Here is an 18,035-nt window from a genome sequence, read left to right as displayed (position 1 = left end):
AAGATGCTCAACATCACTCATTATCAGAGAAATGCAAATAAGAATTTTTTATTAGCAGATTTTTAACAATCCTCAGTCTGATTTGTTGATGACAGCCCAATAAATGATACCAAAATATGGACATCTGTACACATTCCAAAGTAAAATAAAAATAACACACAGAGATATAATGGCTATATAATCTTTCTCAAAGAAATTTTACACAATCACTTTTTATAGCCGTGAACTCTGGGGATAATCAATGTAATCTTAATCATGACTTAAGGCAGCACACTGATCCATACACTTTCTCAGAGCTCCCTTGACCTCACTGTTCCTCAGACTATAGATGAGGGGGTTTAGAACAGGGGTGAAGATGGTATAAAATGCTGACACAATCTTATCATGGTTAGCTGACCTAAAGGATTTTGGTCTCATGTAGGTAAAAATGGCTGCTCCAAAAAACAGTCCCACGACGGAAATATGTGAGGAGCAAGTAGTAAAAGCCTTCTTGCGGGCTTCATTAGAACACATCTGGAGAACAGCGGCAAGAATGAGACTATAGGAAATCAAGATGAGGGAAATGGGGACTAGGAGCATTAACACGCAGCACACATACATAGCATACTCAAAGACAGAAGTGTCAGCACAAGCCAAACGCACCAGAGAGGGGGCCTCACAAAAGAAGTGATCAATCTCATGTTTTCTGCAAAATGAGAAGTTCAGGGTAGCAGCAGCCTGCATGAGCCCATCTGCTGCACCAAGGAACCACGATCCCAAAGTCATTCTTAAGCATAATTGCCAGCTCATGAGGACTGGGTATCTCAGTGGATGGCAAATAGCAACATAGCGGTCATAGGACATGGCTGCTAAGAGGAAGCACTCGCCCCCTTCCAAAGTGAGGAAGAAGAAGATCTGAAACCCACAGCCGACTTGGGAGATGAACGTCCTGCCGGTCAAATAGTCAGCAGCCATTTTAGGCACAATGGTGATAACCAGTATCATGTCCATGAGGGAGAGTTGGCTCAATAGGAAGTACATAGGCCTGTGAAGCCCAGAGTCCAGGAGAATCAGGAGAAACATGAGGGCATTGCCCACAAAAGAGGTGAAGGCAGTTATCAGAACCAACACAAAGAGAAATTGGTGGGCTCCTGTGTGATTAAAGAGTCCTAGGAGAATGAAATCTGAAGTGGTATTCCAGTTTTCCATGATTTCAAACAAGACAGACACAGTAAACAGAAAATAGATGAGGGTTATATATACATAACATAACAATATTTATTGAAGCACAAGAAAAAAATAATTTTTCTTGACCTTGATTAATCCAGGAAAGAGCTTTTGCTTTCCAAATAATAGCACTTCTATTTTTATGCACAGCAACTGGAAGAATTAAGTCTGTAGATGGAAACATAATTACTTTGATATTGTTAGGGGATTTAGTTTAACTTTACCAAGCTATACATTGAAAACAATAATGATTTTCTTAGAATATTTCCTCCAATGTAACACTGTAATACTAAATGCAAATTTTTATTAACTGTAAAAGGCATTTTGTGTAGGGATAAGTTTTCCTTGCAAAGTCACAGAAACACAACCTTTACTGGGTGAAGAAGAAAAAATAAAATGCCTTACTTCTTCAACCAACTATGAAGATAAATCAATCTCTCCTTCAATTCCAAGAGGATCTAGATCTTTAATGCATTTTCATATCTGATCTGCTGGAATCAAAACTATTCAAACTTGTTGAACAAATATAACTAAACCTGCAAAGATGATGATGTTAGTCTCACAGATATAATGTGATTCAATGAAGTTACATGGAAGGCGTCCATCTCTTCTATGGTCACTCCCTTTACCCCTTCTTTTGATATCCCTCCTATACTAGAGTGCCAATCAAGATGGAGAAAGGCATTAAAAAGGCTCACTCAATCCCTAATTACATAGCTTGAGCATCATCATTGTTGTAAACCTAGATATCATGGAAATACAGTTGCTCTTTATCACATGTGTTTCAGATAAAAAAAAAAAAAAACACCTTTATGATCTGCACACACTCATATCTCTAGTACGCAGTATATACCACTAGTAACTATATGCAACTCCTAATTATAGCCCTCAGTATCACTCTTCTGAAGAACCTCAATCCCTCATTTCTTTGACTTGAAGATTTCTTGTTTTCCATTATTTTCATCATTTTTATTGTTGAAGATTGCTAGAACTTTAAACTTGTTTAAAAATCAATAGGCAATTTTTTAACTGTAGAGTGTTTGGCAAATTTCTTAAATTTAATGTATTGTCAATACAGTGACATTTTCATACTGTTGTGAATCCATCACCAATATTCACGTCCTACTCTTCATCTTATTCAACTGAAACTCTTACCCATTAAACAGTAATTTCCCATTACCCCCCTTCTCTTCAGTTCCTGGAAATCAATCTTCTCCTTTTTACCTATATAAATTTGACTACTATAGAAGTATTAGATAAGCAAAATCATATAGTATTTGTTTAGTTTTTGATTAGTTTATTCAACTTATTATAACATCCTCAAAGTTTATCCATGCTATAACATGTCAGAATTTCCTTTCATTTTAAAGATGAAAAGTATTCCTTTGTATGCATATATTCATACTACATTTTACTTTATAATTTATGCCATCTCTGGACATTTCTTTTTTTTTTTTCTAATTTTATTTTATTTTTAAACTTTACATAATTGTATTAGTTTTGCCAAATATCAAAATGAATCCGCCACAGGTATACATGCGTTCCCCACCCCGAACCCTCCTCCCTCCTCCCTCCCCATACCATCCCTCTGGGCCGTCCCAGTGCACCAGCCCCAAGCATCCAGCATCGTGCATCGAACCTGGACTGGCAACTCGTTTCCTACATGATATTTTACATGTTTCATTGCCATTCTCCCAAATCTTCCCACCCTCTCCCTCTCCCACAGAGTCCATAAGACTGTTCTATACATCAGTGTCTCTTTTGCTGTCTCGTACACCGGGTTATTGTTACCATCTTTCTAAATTCCATATATATGCGTTAGTATACTGTATTGGTGTTTTTCCTTCTGGCTTACTTCACTCTGTATAATAGGCTCCAGTTTCATCCACCTCATTAGAACTGATTCAAATGTATTCTTTTTAATGGCTGAGTAATACTCTATTGTGTATATGTACCACAGCTTTCTTATCCATTCATCCGCTGATGGACATCTAGGTTGCTTCCATGTCCTGGCTATTATAAACAGTGCTGCGATGAACATTGGGGTACACGTGTCTCTTTCCCTTCTGGTTTCCTCAGTGTGTATGCCCAGCAGTGGGATTGCTGGATCATAAGGCAGTTCTATTTCCAGTTTTTTAAGGAGTCTCCACACTGTTCTCCATAGTGGCTGTACTAGTTTGCATTCCCACCAACAGTGTAAGAGGGTTCCCTTTTCTCCACACCCTCTCCAGCATTTATTATTTGTAGACTTTTGGATTGCAGCCATCCAGAAAAATAAATGACCCAATCAAAAAATGGGCCAAAGAACTAAATAGACATTTCTCCAAAGAAGACATACAGATGGCTAACAAACACATGAAAAGATGCTCAACATCACTCATTATCAGAGAAATGCAAATAAGAATTTTTTATTAGCAGATTTTTAACAATCCTCAGTCTGATTTGTTGATGACAGCCCAATAAATGATACCAAAATATGGACATCTGTACACATTCCAAAGTAAAATAAAAATAACACACAGAGATATAATGGCTATATAATCTTTCTCAAAGAAATTTTACACAATCACTTTTTATAGCCGTGAACTCTGGGGATAATCAATGTAATCTTAATCATGACTTAAGGCAGCACACTGATCCATACACTTTCTCAGAGCTCCCTTGACCTCACTGTTCCTCAGACTATAGATGAGGGGGTTTAGAACAGGGGTGAAGATGGTATAAAATGCTGACACAATCTTATCATGGTTAGCTGACCTAAAGGATTTTGGTCTCATGTAGGTAAAAATGGCTGCTCCAAAAAACAGTCCCACGACGGAAATATGTGAGGAGCAAGTAGTAAAAGCCTTCTTGCGGGCTTCATTAGAACACATCTGGAGAACAGCGGCAAGAATGAGACTATAGGAAATCAAGATGAGGGAAATGGGGACTAGGAGCATTAACACGCAGCACACATACATAGCATACTCAAAGACAGAAGTGTCAGCACAAGCCAAACGCACCAGAGAGGGGGCCTCACAAAAGAAGTGATCAATCTCATGTTTTCTGCAAAATGAGAAGTTCAGGGTAGCAGCAGCCTGCATGAGCCCATCTGCTGCACCAAGGAACCACGATCCCAAAGTCATTCTTAAGCATAATTGCCAGCTCATGAGGACTGGGTATCTCAGTGGATGGCAAATAGCAACATAGCGGTCATAGGACATGGCTGCTAAGAGGAAGCACTCGCCCCCTTCCAAAGTGAGGAAGAAGAAGATCTGAAACCCACAGCCGACTTGGGAGATGAACGTCCTGCCGGTCAAATAGTCAGCAGCCATTTTAGGCACAATGGTGATAACCAGTATCATGTCCATGAGGGAGAGTTGGCTCAATAGGAAGTACATAGGCCTGTGAAGCCCAGAGTCCAGGAGAATCAGGAGAAACATGAGGGCATTGCCCACAAAAGAGGTGAAGGCAGTTATCAGAACCAACACAAAGAGAAATTGGTGGGCTCCTGTGTGATTAAAGAGTCCTAGGAGAATGAAATCTGAAGTGGTATTCCAGTTTTCCATGATTTCAAACAAGACAGACACAGTAAACAGAAAATAGATGAGGGTTATATATACATAACATAACAATATTTATTGAAGCACAAGAAAAAAATAATTTTTCTTGACCTTGATTAATCCAGGAAAGAGCTTTTGCTTTCCAAATAATAGCACTTCTATTTTTATGCACAGCAACTGGAAGAATTAAGTCTGTAGATGGAAACATAATTACTTTGATATTGTTAGGGGATTTAGTTTAACTTTACCAAGCTATACATTGAAAACAATAATGATTTTCTTAGAATATTTCCTCCAATGTAACACTGTAATACTAAATGCAAATTTTTATTAACTGTAAAAGGCATTTTGTGTAGGGATAAGTTTTCCTTGCAAAGTCACAGAAACACAACCTTTACTGGGTGAAGAAGAAAAAATAAAATGCCTTACTTCTTCAACCAACTATGAAGATAAATCAATCTCTCCTTCAATTCCAAGAGGATCTAGATCTTTAATGCATTTTCATATCTGATCTGCTGGAATCAAAACTATTCAAACTTGTTGAACAAATATAACTAAACCTGCAAAGATGATGATGTTAGTCTCACAGATATAATGTGATTCAATGAAGTTACATGGAAGGCGTCCATCTCTTCTATGGTCACTCCCTTTACCCCTTCTTTTGATATCCCTCCTATACTAGAGTGCCAATCAAGATGGAGAAAGGCATTAAAAAGGCTCACTCAATCCCTAATTACATAGCTTGAGCATCATCATTGTTGTAAACCTAGATATCATGGAAATACAGTTGCTCTTTATCACATGTGTTTCAGATAAAAAAAAAAAAAAAACACCTTTATGATCTGCACACACTCATATCTCTAGTACGCAGTATATACCACTAGTAACTATATGCAACTCCTAATTATAGCCCTCAGTATCACTCTTCTGAAGAACCTCAATCCCTCATTTCTTTGACTTGAAGATTTCTTGTTTTCCATTATTTTCATCATTTTTATTGTTGAAGATTGCTAGAACTTTAAACTTGTTTAAAAATCAATAGGCAATTTTTTAACTGTAGAGTGTTTGGCAAATTTCTTAAATTTAATGTATTGTCAATACAGTGACATTTTCATACTGTTGTGAATCCATCACCAATATTCACGTCCTACTCTTCATCTTATTCAACTGAAACTCTTACCCATTAAACAGTAATTTCCCATTACCCCCCTTCTCTTCAGTTCCTGGAAATCAATCTTCTCCTTTTTACCTATATAAATTTGACTACTATAGAAGTATTAGATAAGCAAAATCATATAGTATTTGTTTAGTTTTTGATTAGTTTATTCAACTTATTATAACATCCTCAAAGTTTATCCATGCTATAACATGTCAGAATTTCCTTTCATTTTAAAGATGAAAAGTATTCCTTTGTATGCATATATTCATACTACATTTTACTTTATAATTTATGCCATCTCTGGACATTTCTTTTTTTTTTTTCTAATTTTATTTTATTTTTAAACTTTACATAATTGTATTAGTTTTGCCAAATATCAAAATGAATCCGCCACAGGTATACATGCGTTCCCCACCCCGAACCCTCCTCCCTCCTCCCTCCCCATACCATCCCTCTGGGCCGTCCCAGTGCACCAGCCCCAAGCATCCAGCATCGTGCATCGAACCTGGACTGGCAACTCGTTTCCTACATGATATTTTACATGTTTCATTGCCATTCTCCCAAATCTTCCCACCCTCTCCCTCTCCCACAGAGTCCATAAGACTGTTCTATACATCAGTGTCTCTTTTGCTGTCTCGTACACCGGGTTATTGTTACCATCTTTCTAAATTCCATATATATGCGTTAGTATACTGTATTGGTGTTTTTCCTTCTGGCTTACTTCACTCTGTATAATAGGCTCCAGTTTCATCCACCTCATTAGAACTGATTCAAATGTATTCTTTTTAATGGCTGAGTAATACTCTATTGTGTATATGTACCACAGCTTTCTTATCCATTCATCCGCTGATGGACATCTAGGTTGCTTCCATGTCCTGGCTATTATAAACAGTGCTGCGATGAACATTGGGGTACACGTGTCTCTTTCCCTTCTGGTTTCCTCAGTGTGTATGCCCAGCAGTGGGATTGCTGGATCATAAGGCAGTTCTATTTCCAGTTTTTTAAGGAGTCTCCACACTGTTCTCCATAGTGGCTGTACTAGTTTGCATTCCCACCAACAGTGTAAGAGGGTTCCCTTTTCTCCACACCCTCTCCAGCATTTATTATTTGTAGACTTTTGGATTGCAGCCATCCAGAAAAATAAATGACCCAATCAAAAAATGGGCCAAAGAACTAAATAGACATTTCTCCAAAGAAGACATACAGATGGCTAACAAACACATGAAAAGATGCTCAACATCACTCATTATCAGAGAAATGCAAATAAGAATTTTTTATTAGCAGATTTTTAACAATCCTCAGTCTGATTTGTTGATGACAGCCCAATAAATGATACCAAAATATGGACATCTGTACACATTCCAAAGTAAAATAAAAATAACACACAGAGATATAATGGCTATATAATCTTTCTCAAAGAAATTTTACACAATCACTTTTTATAGCCGTGAACTCTGGGGATAATCAATGTAATCTTAATCATGACTTAAGGCAGCACACTGATCCATACACTTTCTCAGAGCTCCCTTGACCTCACTGTTCCTCAGACTATAGATGAGGGGGTTTAGAACAGGGGTGAAGATGGTATAAAATGCTGACACAATCTTATCATGGTTAGCTGACCTAAAGGATTTTGGTCTCATGTAGGTAAAAATGGCTGCTCCAAAAAACAGTCCCACGACGGAAATATGTGAGGAGCAAGTAGTAAAAGCCTTCTTGCGGGCTTCATTAGAACACATCTGGAGAACAGCGGCAAGAATGAGACTATAGGAAATCAAGATGAGGGAAATGGGGACTAGGAGCATTAACACGCAGCACACATACATAGCATACTCAAAGACAGAAGTGTCAGCACAAGCCAAACGCACCAGAGAGGGGGCCTCACAAAAGAAGTGATCAATCTCATGTTTTCTGCAAAATGAGAAGTTCAGGGTAGCAGCAGCCTGCATGAGCCCATCTGCTGCACCAAGGAACCACGATCCCAAAGTCATTCTTAAGCATAATTGCCAGCTCATGAGGACTGGGTATCTCAGTGGATGGCAAATAGCAACATAGCGGTCATAGGACATGGCTGCTAAGAGGAAGCACTCGCCCCCTTCCAAAGTGAGGAAGAAGAAGATCTGAAACCCACAGCCGACTTGGGAGATGAACGTCCTGCCGGTCAAATAGTCAGCAGCCATTTTAGGCACAATGGTGATAACCAGTATCATGTCCATGAGGGAGAGTTGGCTCAATAGGAAGTACATAGGCCTGTGAAGCCCAGAGTCCAGGAGAATCAGGAGAAACATGAGGGCATTGCCCACAAAAGAGGTGAAGGCAGTTATCAGAACCAACACAAAGAGAAATTGGTGGGCTCCTGTGTGATTAAAGAGTCCTAGGAGAATGAAATCTGAAGTGGTATTCCAGTTTTCCATGATTTCAAACAAGACAGACACAGTAAACAGAAAATAGATGAGGGTTATATATACATAACATAACAATATTTATTGAAGCACAAGAAAAAAATAATTTTTCTTGACCTTGATTAATCCAGGAAAGAGCTTTTGCTTTCCAAATAATAGCACTTCTATTTTTATGCACAGCAACTGGAAGAATTAAGTCTGTAGATGGAAACATAATTACTTTGATATTGTTAGGGGATTTAGTTTAACTTTACCAAGCTATACATTGAAAACAATAATGATTTTCTTAGAATATTTCCTCCAATGTAACACTGTAATACTAAATGCAAATTTTTATTAACTGTAAAAGGCATTTTGTGTAGGGATAAGTTTTCCTTGCAAAGTCACAGAAACACAACCTTTACTGGGTGAAGAAGAAAAAATAAAATGCCTTACTTCTTCAACCAACTATGAAGATAAATCAATCTCTCCTTCAATTCCAAGAGGATCTAGATCTTTAATGCATTTTCATATCTGATCTGCTGGAATCAAAACTATTCAAACTTGTTGAACAAATATAACTAAACCTGCAAAGATGATGATGTTAGTCTCACAGATATAATGTGATTCAATGAAGTTACATGGAAGGCGTCCATCTCTTCTATGGTCACTCCCTTTACCCCTTCTTTTGATATCCCTCCTATACTAGAGTGCCAATCAAGATGGAGAAAGGCATTAAAAAGGCTCACTCAATCCCTAATTACATAGCTTGAGCATCATCATTGTTGTAAACCTAGATATCATGGAAATACAGTTGCTCTTTATCACATGTGTTTCAGATAAAAAAAAAAAAAAAAACACCTTTATGATCTGCACACACTCATATCTCTAGTACGCAGTATATACCACTAGTAACTATATGCAACTCCTAATTATAGCCCTCAGTATCACTCTTCTGAAGAACCTCAATCCCTCATTTCTTTGACTTGAAGATTTCTTGTTTTCCATTATTTTCATCATTTTTATTGTTGAAGATTGCTAGAACTTTAAACTTGTTTAAAAATCAATAGGCAATTTTTTAACTGTAGAGTGTTTGGCAAATTTCTTAAATTTAATGTATTGTCAATACAGTGACATTTTCATACTGTTGTGAATCCATCACCAATATTCACGTCCTACTCTTCATCTTATTCAACTGAAACTCTTACCCATTAAACAGTAATTTCCCATTACCCCCCTTCTCTTCAGTTCCTGGAAATCAATCTTCTCCTTTTTACCTATATAAATTTGACTACTATAGAAGTATTAGATAAGCAAAATCATATAGTATTTGTTTAGTTTTTGATTAGTTTATTCAACTTATTATAACATCCTCAAAGTTTATCCATGCTATAACATGTCAGAATTTCCTTTCATTTTAAAGATGAAAAGTATTCCTTTGTATGCATATATTCATACTACATTTTACTTTATAATTTATGCCATCTCTGGACATTTCTTTTTTTTTTTCTAATTTTATTTTATTTTTAAACTTTACATAATTGTATTAGTTTTGCCAAATATCAAAATGAATCCGCCACAGGTATACATGCGTTCCCCACCCCGAACCCTCCTCCCTCCTCCCTCCCCATACCATCCCTCTGGGCCGTCCCAGTGCACCAGCCCCAAGCATCCAGCATCGTGCATCGAACCTGGACTGGCAACTCGTTTCCTACATGATATTTTACATGTTTCATTGCCATTCTCCCAAATCTTCCCACCCTCTCCCTCTCCCACAGAGTCCATAAGACTGTTCTATACATCAGTGTCTCTTTCTAACTGTCTATTCCAGTTGTGTATTTAAGCATCAATTTAATGGGATTTTTGTTAAAACAAGGTTATTATTTTAAATTTGATATGATAAACATATATAGCATAAAATATAATTTGAACCAATCATTTTGCTTTTATTATGTAAGAGAGGTTTATATGTTTTAGGATAATTACAAATTAAGTATATTTTTAGTTTACAAAATATGTTTTCTTATGATAATGTTTCTAATTATAAGTATTTTATCAAATCATTAGTTCTTAACGTTTCAATGGACATAAATGATATATCTATGCATTTTCTTTATAGATGAAATAAATATGTAAAAACAGTCATTATGAACATAACTGAGTAGTCAATATGTTAACAGTGTTTAGATTATTTAGTGTTAAGTTCAACTAACCTTGCAAAAAAGGAGCTTAAGGGATAATTTCTAACAGAATTGACTATGGATACACAGTATAGTGAAATTTTAAATAAGAGATTAACTTATCTTTCAAATAAAACATTTACAGTATCATTAAGTGAAAGTATAAAGGCTCACCTCTATTGTAGGAATAGGATTGTTTAGTACTGTGAAAACAAATATTTTCTTCATTTATTACTATCACTTCAGAACGCTAGAAATATTCTGTCTTCTGTCTCCATAGTCTTCCACATAGAACAAGGCTAAAATTGTGGTATTTTACTTTAAATTATGAAGTTCTCTCTTTTACAATGCTACCAGAAATAACAAATATTACCTCTATTTATTCTCATCAAGTAATTATAGAATATTTAGAAAACTTCCTATAATTATTCTTTCTATATTTTCTACTTCTTGCTCTCAATACTGAAACTGTAAATCTTTTTCCACAGCATACTGGAATGATTAATCTATTCTGCAAAATATAAAATGGTAAAAGACAAATTTTTTATAGAATTAACAGGTTATTACAATGTTTTAATCTCATTATTATGTCAGCTATCATATGCTTTAGTTCTTCAAATTGTAAAATAGATAATTGAATGGATATTATCTGCAAAACTATATAAATTGATCTAACTGGATTTTTCTGGAGTTCAAATTTAAAAGCAAAACTAATAAGTATTCAGAAACTAGTATGACTTACTTACATAAGATAAAAATGAAGAACTCAAAACCTGCATCCTCTCTGAGCAGCATCCTCCTATTTACCTCTCTGAGTGGAAGAAGGCTCTTCTAGTCTTGCACCATCAAGCTTGCTCATATTAGGGTCCGCAGAGACCTATTAAGAGGCTTGGCCTATTGCCATCTTATTCTAAAATTACTATCATATTAACATATCAGAACTTCAGAAGTATAACTATTTGGATGTCAAAAATGTTTAATTTTTAAAGGTTTTAGTGGTTCTCAGAACTTCAATATACTTCCCTGCTGCTGCTACTGCTATTAAGTCGCTTCAGTCACGTCTGACTCTGTGCGACCCCATAGACTGCAGCCTACCAGGTTCTGCCATCCCTGGGATTCTCCAGGCAAGAACACTGGAGTGGGCTGCCATTGCCTTCTCCAATGCATGAAAGTGAAAAGAGAAAGTGAAGTCACTCAGTCGTGTCCAACTCTTGTGACCCCATGGACTCCAGCCTACCAGGCTTCTCCATCCGTGGGATTTTCCAGGCAAGAGTACTGGAGTGGGGTGTCATTGCCTTCTCCAATATACTTCCCTACATGCTTTCATAATACTGTGATTCATTAAGAGATAACTATTTACAAGAAAAAAATATATATAAATAAATGTTCTTGGGAAAATATGTTTATTTAAATATACACACTGAGGAGAGGATTAATTTGATTTTAACATTGCTTATTTTTTTTAATATGAGTTTATTTATTTTAATTGGAGGCTAATTATTTTACAGTATTGTAGTGGTTTTGCCATACATTAACATGAATCTGCCATGGGTGTACATGTGTTCCCCATCCTGAAACCTCCTCCCACCTTTCTCCCCATCCCATCCCTCTGGGTCATCCCAGTGGACCAGCCCTAACACCCTGTCTCATACATTGAACCTGAACTTGTGATTCGTCTCACATATGATAATATACATGCTTCAGTGCCATTCTCCCAAATCATCCCACCCTTGCCCTCTCCCCCAGAGTCTAAAAGACTGTTCTTTACATCTGTGTCTCTTTTGCTGTCTCACATATAGGGTTATCATTACCATCTTTCTAAATCCCATATATATGCATTAGTATACTGTATTGGTGTTTGTCTTTCTGGCTTACTTCACTCCAGTTTCATCCACCTCATTACAACTGATTCAAATGTATTCTTTTTAATGGCTGAGTAATATTCCATTGTGTATGTGTACCACAGCTTTTTACCCATTCATCTGCTGATGAACATATAGGTTGCTTCCATGTCCTGGCTATTATAAACAGTGCTGCAATTAACATTGGGATACACATGTCTCTTTCAACTCTGGATTCCTCAGTGTGTATGCCCAGTAGTGGGATTGCTGGGTCATATGGCAGTTCTATTTCCAATTTTTTAAGGAATCTCCACACTGTTCTCCATAGTGGCTGGACTAGCTTGCATTCCCACCAACAGTGTAAGAGGGTTCCCTTTTCTCCATACCCTCTCCAGCATTTATTGCTTGTAGGCTTTTGGATAGCAACCATTCTGACTGGCGTAAAATGGTACCTCATTGTGGTTTTGATTTGCATTTCTCTGATAACGAGTGATGTTGAGCATCTTTTCATGTGTTTGTTAGCCATCTATATGTCTTCTTTGGAGAAATGCCTGTTTAGTTCTTTGGCCCACTTTTTTATTCGGTCGTTCATTTTTCTGGTATTGAGCTGCAAGAGTTTCTTGCATATTTTTGAGATTAATTCTTTGTCAGTTGCTTAATTTGCTATTATTTTCTCCCATTCTGAAGGCTGTCTTTTCACCTTGCTTATAGTTTCCTTTGTTGTGTAAAAGCTTTTCCAAAACTGAACCAGGAAGAAATAGAAAATCTTAACAGACCCATTACAAGCACAGAAATTGAAACTGTAATCAGAAATCTTCTAACAAACAAAAGCCCAGGACCAGAGAGCTTCACAGCTGAATTCTACCAAAAATTTAGAGAAGAGCTAACAGCTATCCTACTCAAACTCTTCCAGAAAATTGCAGAGGAAGGAACACTTCCAAACTCATTCTATGAGGCCACCATCACCCTGATACCAAAGACAACACAAAAAAGAAAATTGGAGGCCAATATCACTGATGAACACAGATGTAAAAATCCTCAAAAAAATTTTAGCAAACAGAATTCAGCAACACATCAAAAAGCTCATACACCATGATCACGTTGGGTTTAGTCCAGGAATGCAAGGATTGTTCAATATATGAAAATCAATTAGTGTGATACACCATATCAACATATTGAAAGATAAAAATCATGTGATCATCTCAATAGATGCAGAAAAAGCCTTTGACAAAATTCAGCACCTATTTATGATGAAAACTCTTCAAAAAATGGGCGCGTAGAAGGAACCTACCTCAACATAGGAAAAGCCATATTTGATAAGCTTACAGCAAACATTATTCTCAATGGTGAAAAACTGAAAGCATTCCCCCGTAAAATCAGGAAACAAGACAAGGGTGTCCACTTTCACCACTATTATTCAACATAGTTCTGAAAGTCCTAGCTACAAAAATCAGAGAAGAAAAAGAAATAAAAGGAATTAAAATTGGAAAAGAAGCAGTACAGCTCTCACTCTTTGCAGATGATATGATACTGTACATAGAAAACCCTAAAGATAGTATCAGAAAATTACTAGAGCTAATCAGTGAATTTTGAAAAGTTGCAGGATACAAAATCAATTCACAGAAATCACTTGTGTCTCTATATACTAACAATGGAAATTCAGAAAGAGAAATTACAGAATCAGTCTCATTCACCATTGCAAAAAAAAAAAAGAAAAAGAAAAAGGAAGAAGAATTAAATGTCTAGGAATAAAGTTACCCAAGGAGACAAAAGAACTGTACTCAGAAAATTATGACACTAATGAATGAAATCAAAGATGACATAAACAGATGGAGAGATATTCCATATTCTTGGGTAAGAAGAATTTTTATTGACTATACTACCAAATGCAACCTGTAGATTCAATGTGATCCCTATCAAATTGCAAATAGCATTTTTCACAGACTAGAACAAAAAATTTCACAATACATGTGGAAACACAAAAGACCCCAAATAGCCAAAGCAGTCTTCAGAAAGAATGGAGCTGAAGGAATCAAACTTCCCGACTTCAGACTATACTACAAAGCTACAGTCATCAGGACAGTATGGTACTGGCACAAAAACAGATATATAGACCAATGGAACAAGATAGAAAACCTAGAAATAAACCCATGCACCTATGGATGCCTTATTTTTCACAAAGGAGTCAAGAATATACAACAGGGCAAAGACAGCCTCTTCAATAAATGGTGCTGGGAAAACTGGACAGATATATATAAAAGAATGAAATTGGAACACTTCCAAACACCATACACAAAGACAAATATTAATTCTTTTGATGCATTAATATGGAATAAATTTCCTTTTGATTGTGTCATTCTATTTATTTCTTAAAAATCTTGTAGATTTGAATTGTATAGACCTTTCATCTCCTTCGTAAATTTGCTCCTAATTGTTTTTGATTCAATTTAAATGGGATTTTTTTCTCTATTTTGAATGCTTCCTTGTAAATGTGTAATAGCACAGTTGATTTCTATATATTTATTTTATATTCTGCAACTTTACTGAAATCATTGATTAGTTATAGCAGATTTCTTGATTCTTTAGTGTTTTTGACATATAATATCCTATCATTACAAATAATAAAATGAATGCCTTTTACTTCATTTTCTTCCCTGATAGCTCTAGTGAAATTTAAGTTGCGTAGAGAAGCCTTGACTTGTCCCTGGTCTCACAAGAAAAGCTCTCAGTTTTTCACTCTTGAGAATTTTAGCTGTGGGTATGTTGTATATAATCTTAATTATTTTGTAGTATAATACTTCAATACTGAATTTTTCTGGATTTTTATCAATGCTGTAATTTGCCAAGTGTTTTTCAATATCTATTAAGAAAATATATTATTCTAAATATAATTGTGTTACACTAATGTGATGTATCACAGAATCTCATTTGATCATGGTGTGTAACCCTTGTAATGTGCTATTGAGTTCAGTTTTCTAAGACTTTATTGATAATATCTACATGTATATTTATCAGGTGTATTGGTCTGTAGATTTCTTTTCCTGAAATCTCCTTATCTGAATTTGGTATCACGGTATTGTTGGCCTAATAAAATGTTTAAAATTCCTCCCTCTTAAGTTTTTAAGAGATATTAATAATGATTATTTTTAAGTGTTTGGTAGAAATCCCCAGTGAAACCATTGGCTCTGGTTTTTTCTGTGTTGGGAGATTTTTTGATTACTGATGAAATCTCGTTACTCATTGTTGGTATGTTTTGATTTTCTATTTCATCAAGATTCAGTTTTTGATAAATCACAGCAGGATCCTCTATGACCAACTTCCCAGAGTAATGTAAATAAAACAAAAATAAACAAATGGGACCTAATTAAGCTTAAAAGCTTTTGCACAACAAAAGAAACTATAAGCAAGGTGAAAAGACAGCCTTCAGAATGGGAGAAAATAATAGCAAACGAAGCAACTGACAAAGAATTAATCTCAAAAATATGCAAGCAACTCATGCAGCTCAATTCCAGAAAAATTATTGTCCCAATTAAAAAATGGGCCAAAGAACTAAACAGACATTTCTCCAAAGACATACAGATGGCTAACAAACACATGGAAAGATGCTCAACATTACTCATTATCAGAGAAATGCAATTAAAACCACAATGAGGTACCATCTCTCACTGGTCAGAATGTTTGCTATCAAAAAGTCTATAAGCAATAAATGCTGGTGAGGGTGAAGAAAAAAGGGAACCCTCTTACACTGTTGGTGGGAATGCAAACTAGTACAGCCACTATGGAGAACAGTGTAGAGATTCCTTTAAAAACTGGAAATAGAACAGCCATATGACCCAGCAATCCCGCTGCTGGGCAGACACACCGAGGAAACCAGAAATAAAAGAGACGTGTACCCCAATGTTTATTGCAACACTGTTTACAATAGCCAGGACATGGAAGCAACCTAGATGTCCATCAGCAGATGAATGGATAAGAAAGCCATGGTACATATACACAATGGAGTATTACTCAGCCATTAAAAAGAATACATTTGAATCAGTTCTAATGAGGTGGATGAAACTGGAGCCTATTATACAGAGTGAAGTAAGCCAGAAAGAAAAACACCAATACAGTACATTAAAGCATATATGTGGAATTTAGAAAGATGGTAATGATGATCGTATATGCGAGACAGCAAAAGAGACACAGATGTAAAGAACAGACTTTTTGGACCCTATGGGAAAAGGTGAGGGTGGGGTGATTTCAGAGACTAGCATTGAAACATGTATACTACCATATGTGAAATAGATCACTAGTCCAGGTTTGATGCATGAGACACGGTGCTCAGGGCTGGTGCACTGGGATGACCCTGAGGGATGGGATGGGGAGGGAGGTGGGGAGAGGGGCTCAGGATGGGGAAACATGTACACCCAAAGCTGATTCATGTCAGTGTATGGCAAAAAACCACACCAATATTTTAAATTAATTAGCCTCCAATTAAAATAAATACATTAATTTTCTTTTTAAAAAAAGATTGTTTTTGTAAACTATTCCTAGGAATTTATCCACTTTCTTAGTTTATCAAAAATTCGGTATATAATTTTTCATAGTATTATCTTAAGATATTTTTATTTTGGTGGTGTCATTTTTTCCTTTTCAGTTTTGTTTTTATTTATTCAGGTGTGCTTTTTTGAATTTTGACTTTTTAACTAAAACTTTGTCAACTGTGTTCATCTGTTTTTTAAAGCCATCCCATCAATCTTTTATATTATCTTTCTATACTTTATTTCATTTTTACTTTCTGATATTGTCATTTTATCCCTTCTACTAACTTTTCCTTTGTAGTTTTAAAAACTTTTTTTAAGTTCTTTGAGGTGTATAGATAGGTTTTGTATTTGAAATCTTTCATTTTCTCGATATAAGCATTTATCACTATAAATTTCCCACACTACAACTTTGGCTTTGTACTATGGATTTTGTATATTGTATTTTCATTTTATTTTATATCAAACTACTTATTATATGTTTCTCCTTTTATTTTCTATTTTTATTGTAGCTGCTGCTGCTGCTAAGTCGCTTCAGTCGTGTCCGACTCTGTGCGACTCCGAGGTGGCAGCCCACCAGGCTCTGCCATCCCTGGGATTCTCCAGGCAAGAACACTGGAGTGGGTTGCCATTTCCTTCTCCAATGCATGAAAGTGAAAAGTGAAAGTGAAGTCATTCAGTCGTGTCCGATCTTAGAGACCCCATGGACTGCAGCCTACCAGGCTCCTCCATCCATGGGATTTTCCAGGCAAGAGTACTGGAGTGGGGTGCCATTGCCTTCTCCTTTATTGTAGCATAGTTGATTTAAAATATTATGATAGTTTTAGGTGGACAGCAAAGTGAATCAACTATATATTATTGTATAACTGGCATATATATATGATATTGAGTATAGCTCCATGTGCTGTATATTAAGTCCTTGTTAGTTATATATTTTATAAACTGTATTAGATTTCAATTAAAATATTTGTTTTGATTTCCTCTTTGGACCATTGGTTATTAAGAACATATTATTTTTTCTCCACATGTATGTGGATATTACATTTTTCTTCTTGTTATTAATTTCTACTATAACACAGTTTTGGTGAAGAAAAGATGCTTGATTCAATGTCAATCTCCTTAAACTTACTGAAAGTTGTTTTTTGGCCGTATATATGGCCAATCCTACACAATGTTACATGTGAACTTGAGAATAAATTTTTA

General features: G+C 35.9%; 3 protein-coding genes across 3 annotated transcripts; all 3 read right to left on the bottom strand.

The window, feature by feature from the left end:
* Positions 1–249: 249 nt before the first annotated feature.
* On the bottom strand, positions 250–1,203 carry LOC147369201 (olfactory receptor 2T12-like). The gene has a single exon (XM_086413488.1). It carries the CDS (start codon positions 1,186–1,188, stop codon positions 250–252), a length of 939 nt encoding a protein of 312 aa, XP_086269614.1. The 5' UTR covers positions 1,189–1,203.
* Positions 1,204–3,815: 2,612 nt separating this feature from the next.
* LOC147369200 (olfactory receptor 2T12-like) lies at positions 3,816–4,769 on the bottom strand. Its single transcript, XM_086413487.1, has one exon. The coding sequence runs from the start codon at positions 4,752–4,754 to the stop codon at positions 3,816–3,818; it is 939 nt and encodes a 312-aa protein (XP_086269613.1). The 5' UTR covers positions 4,755–4,769.
* Positions 4,770–7,382: 2,613 nt separating this feature from the next.
* On the bottom strand, positions 7,383–8,336 carry LOC147369199 (olfactory receptor 2T12-like). Its single transcript, XM_086413486.1, has one exon. It carries the CDS (start codon positions 8,319–8,321, stop codon positions 7,383–7,385), a length of 939 nt encoding a protein of 312 aa, XP_086269612.1. The 5' UTR covers positions 8,322–8,336.
* Positions 8,337–18,035: the final 9,699 nt, after the last annotated feature.

Source organism: Bos grunniens, chromosome 7, assembly GCF_055505025.1.
Source record: "Bos grunniens cultivar Pamir isolate PY7600 chromosome 7, Bosgru_T2T1.0, whole genome shotgun sequence".
In the NCBI taxonomy this organism is placed as follows: Eukaryota; Metazoa; Chordata; class Mammalia; order Artiodactyla; family Bovidae; genus Bos; species Bos grunniens.
Note: the sequence above shows the minus strand (reverse complement) of the source record. Positions and strands in the feature narration are given on the sequence as shown.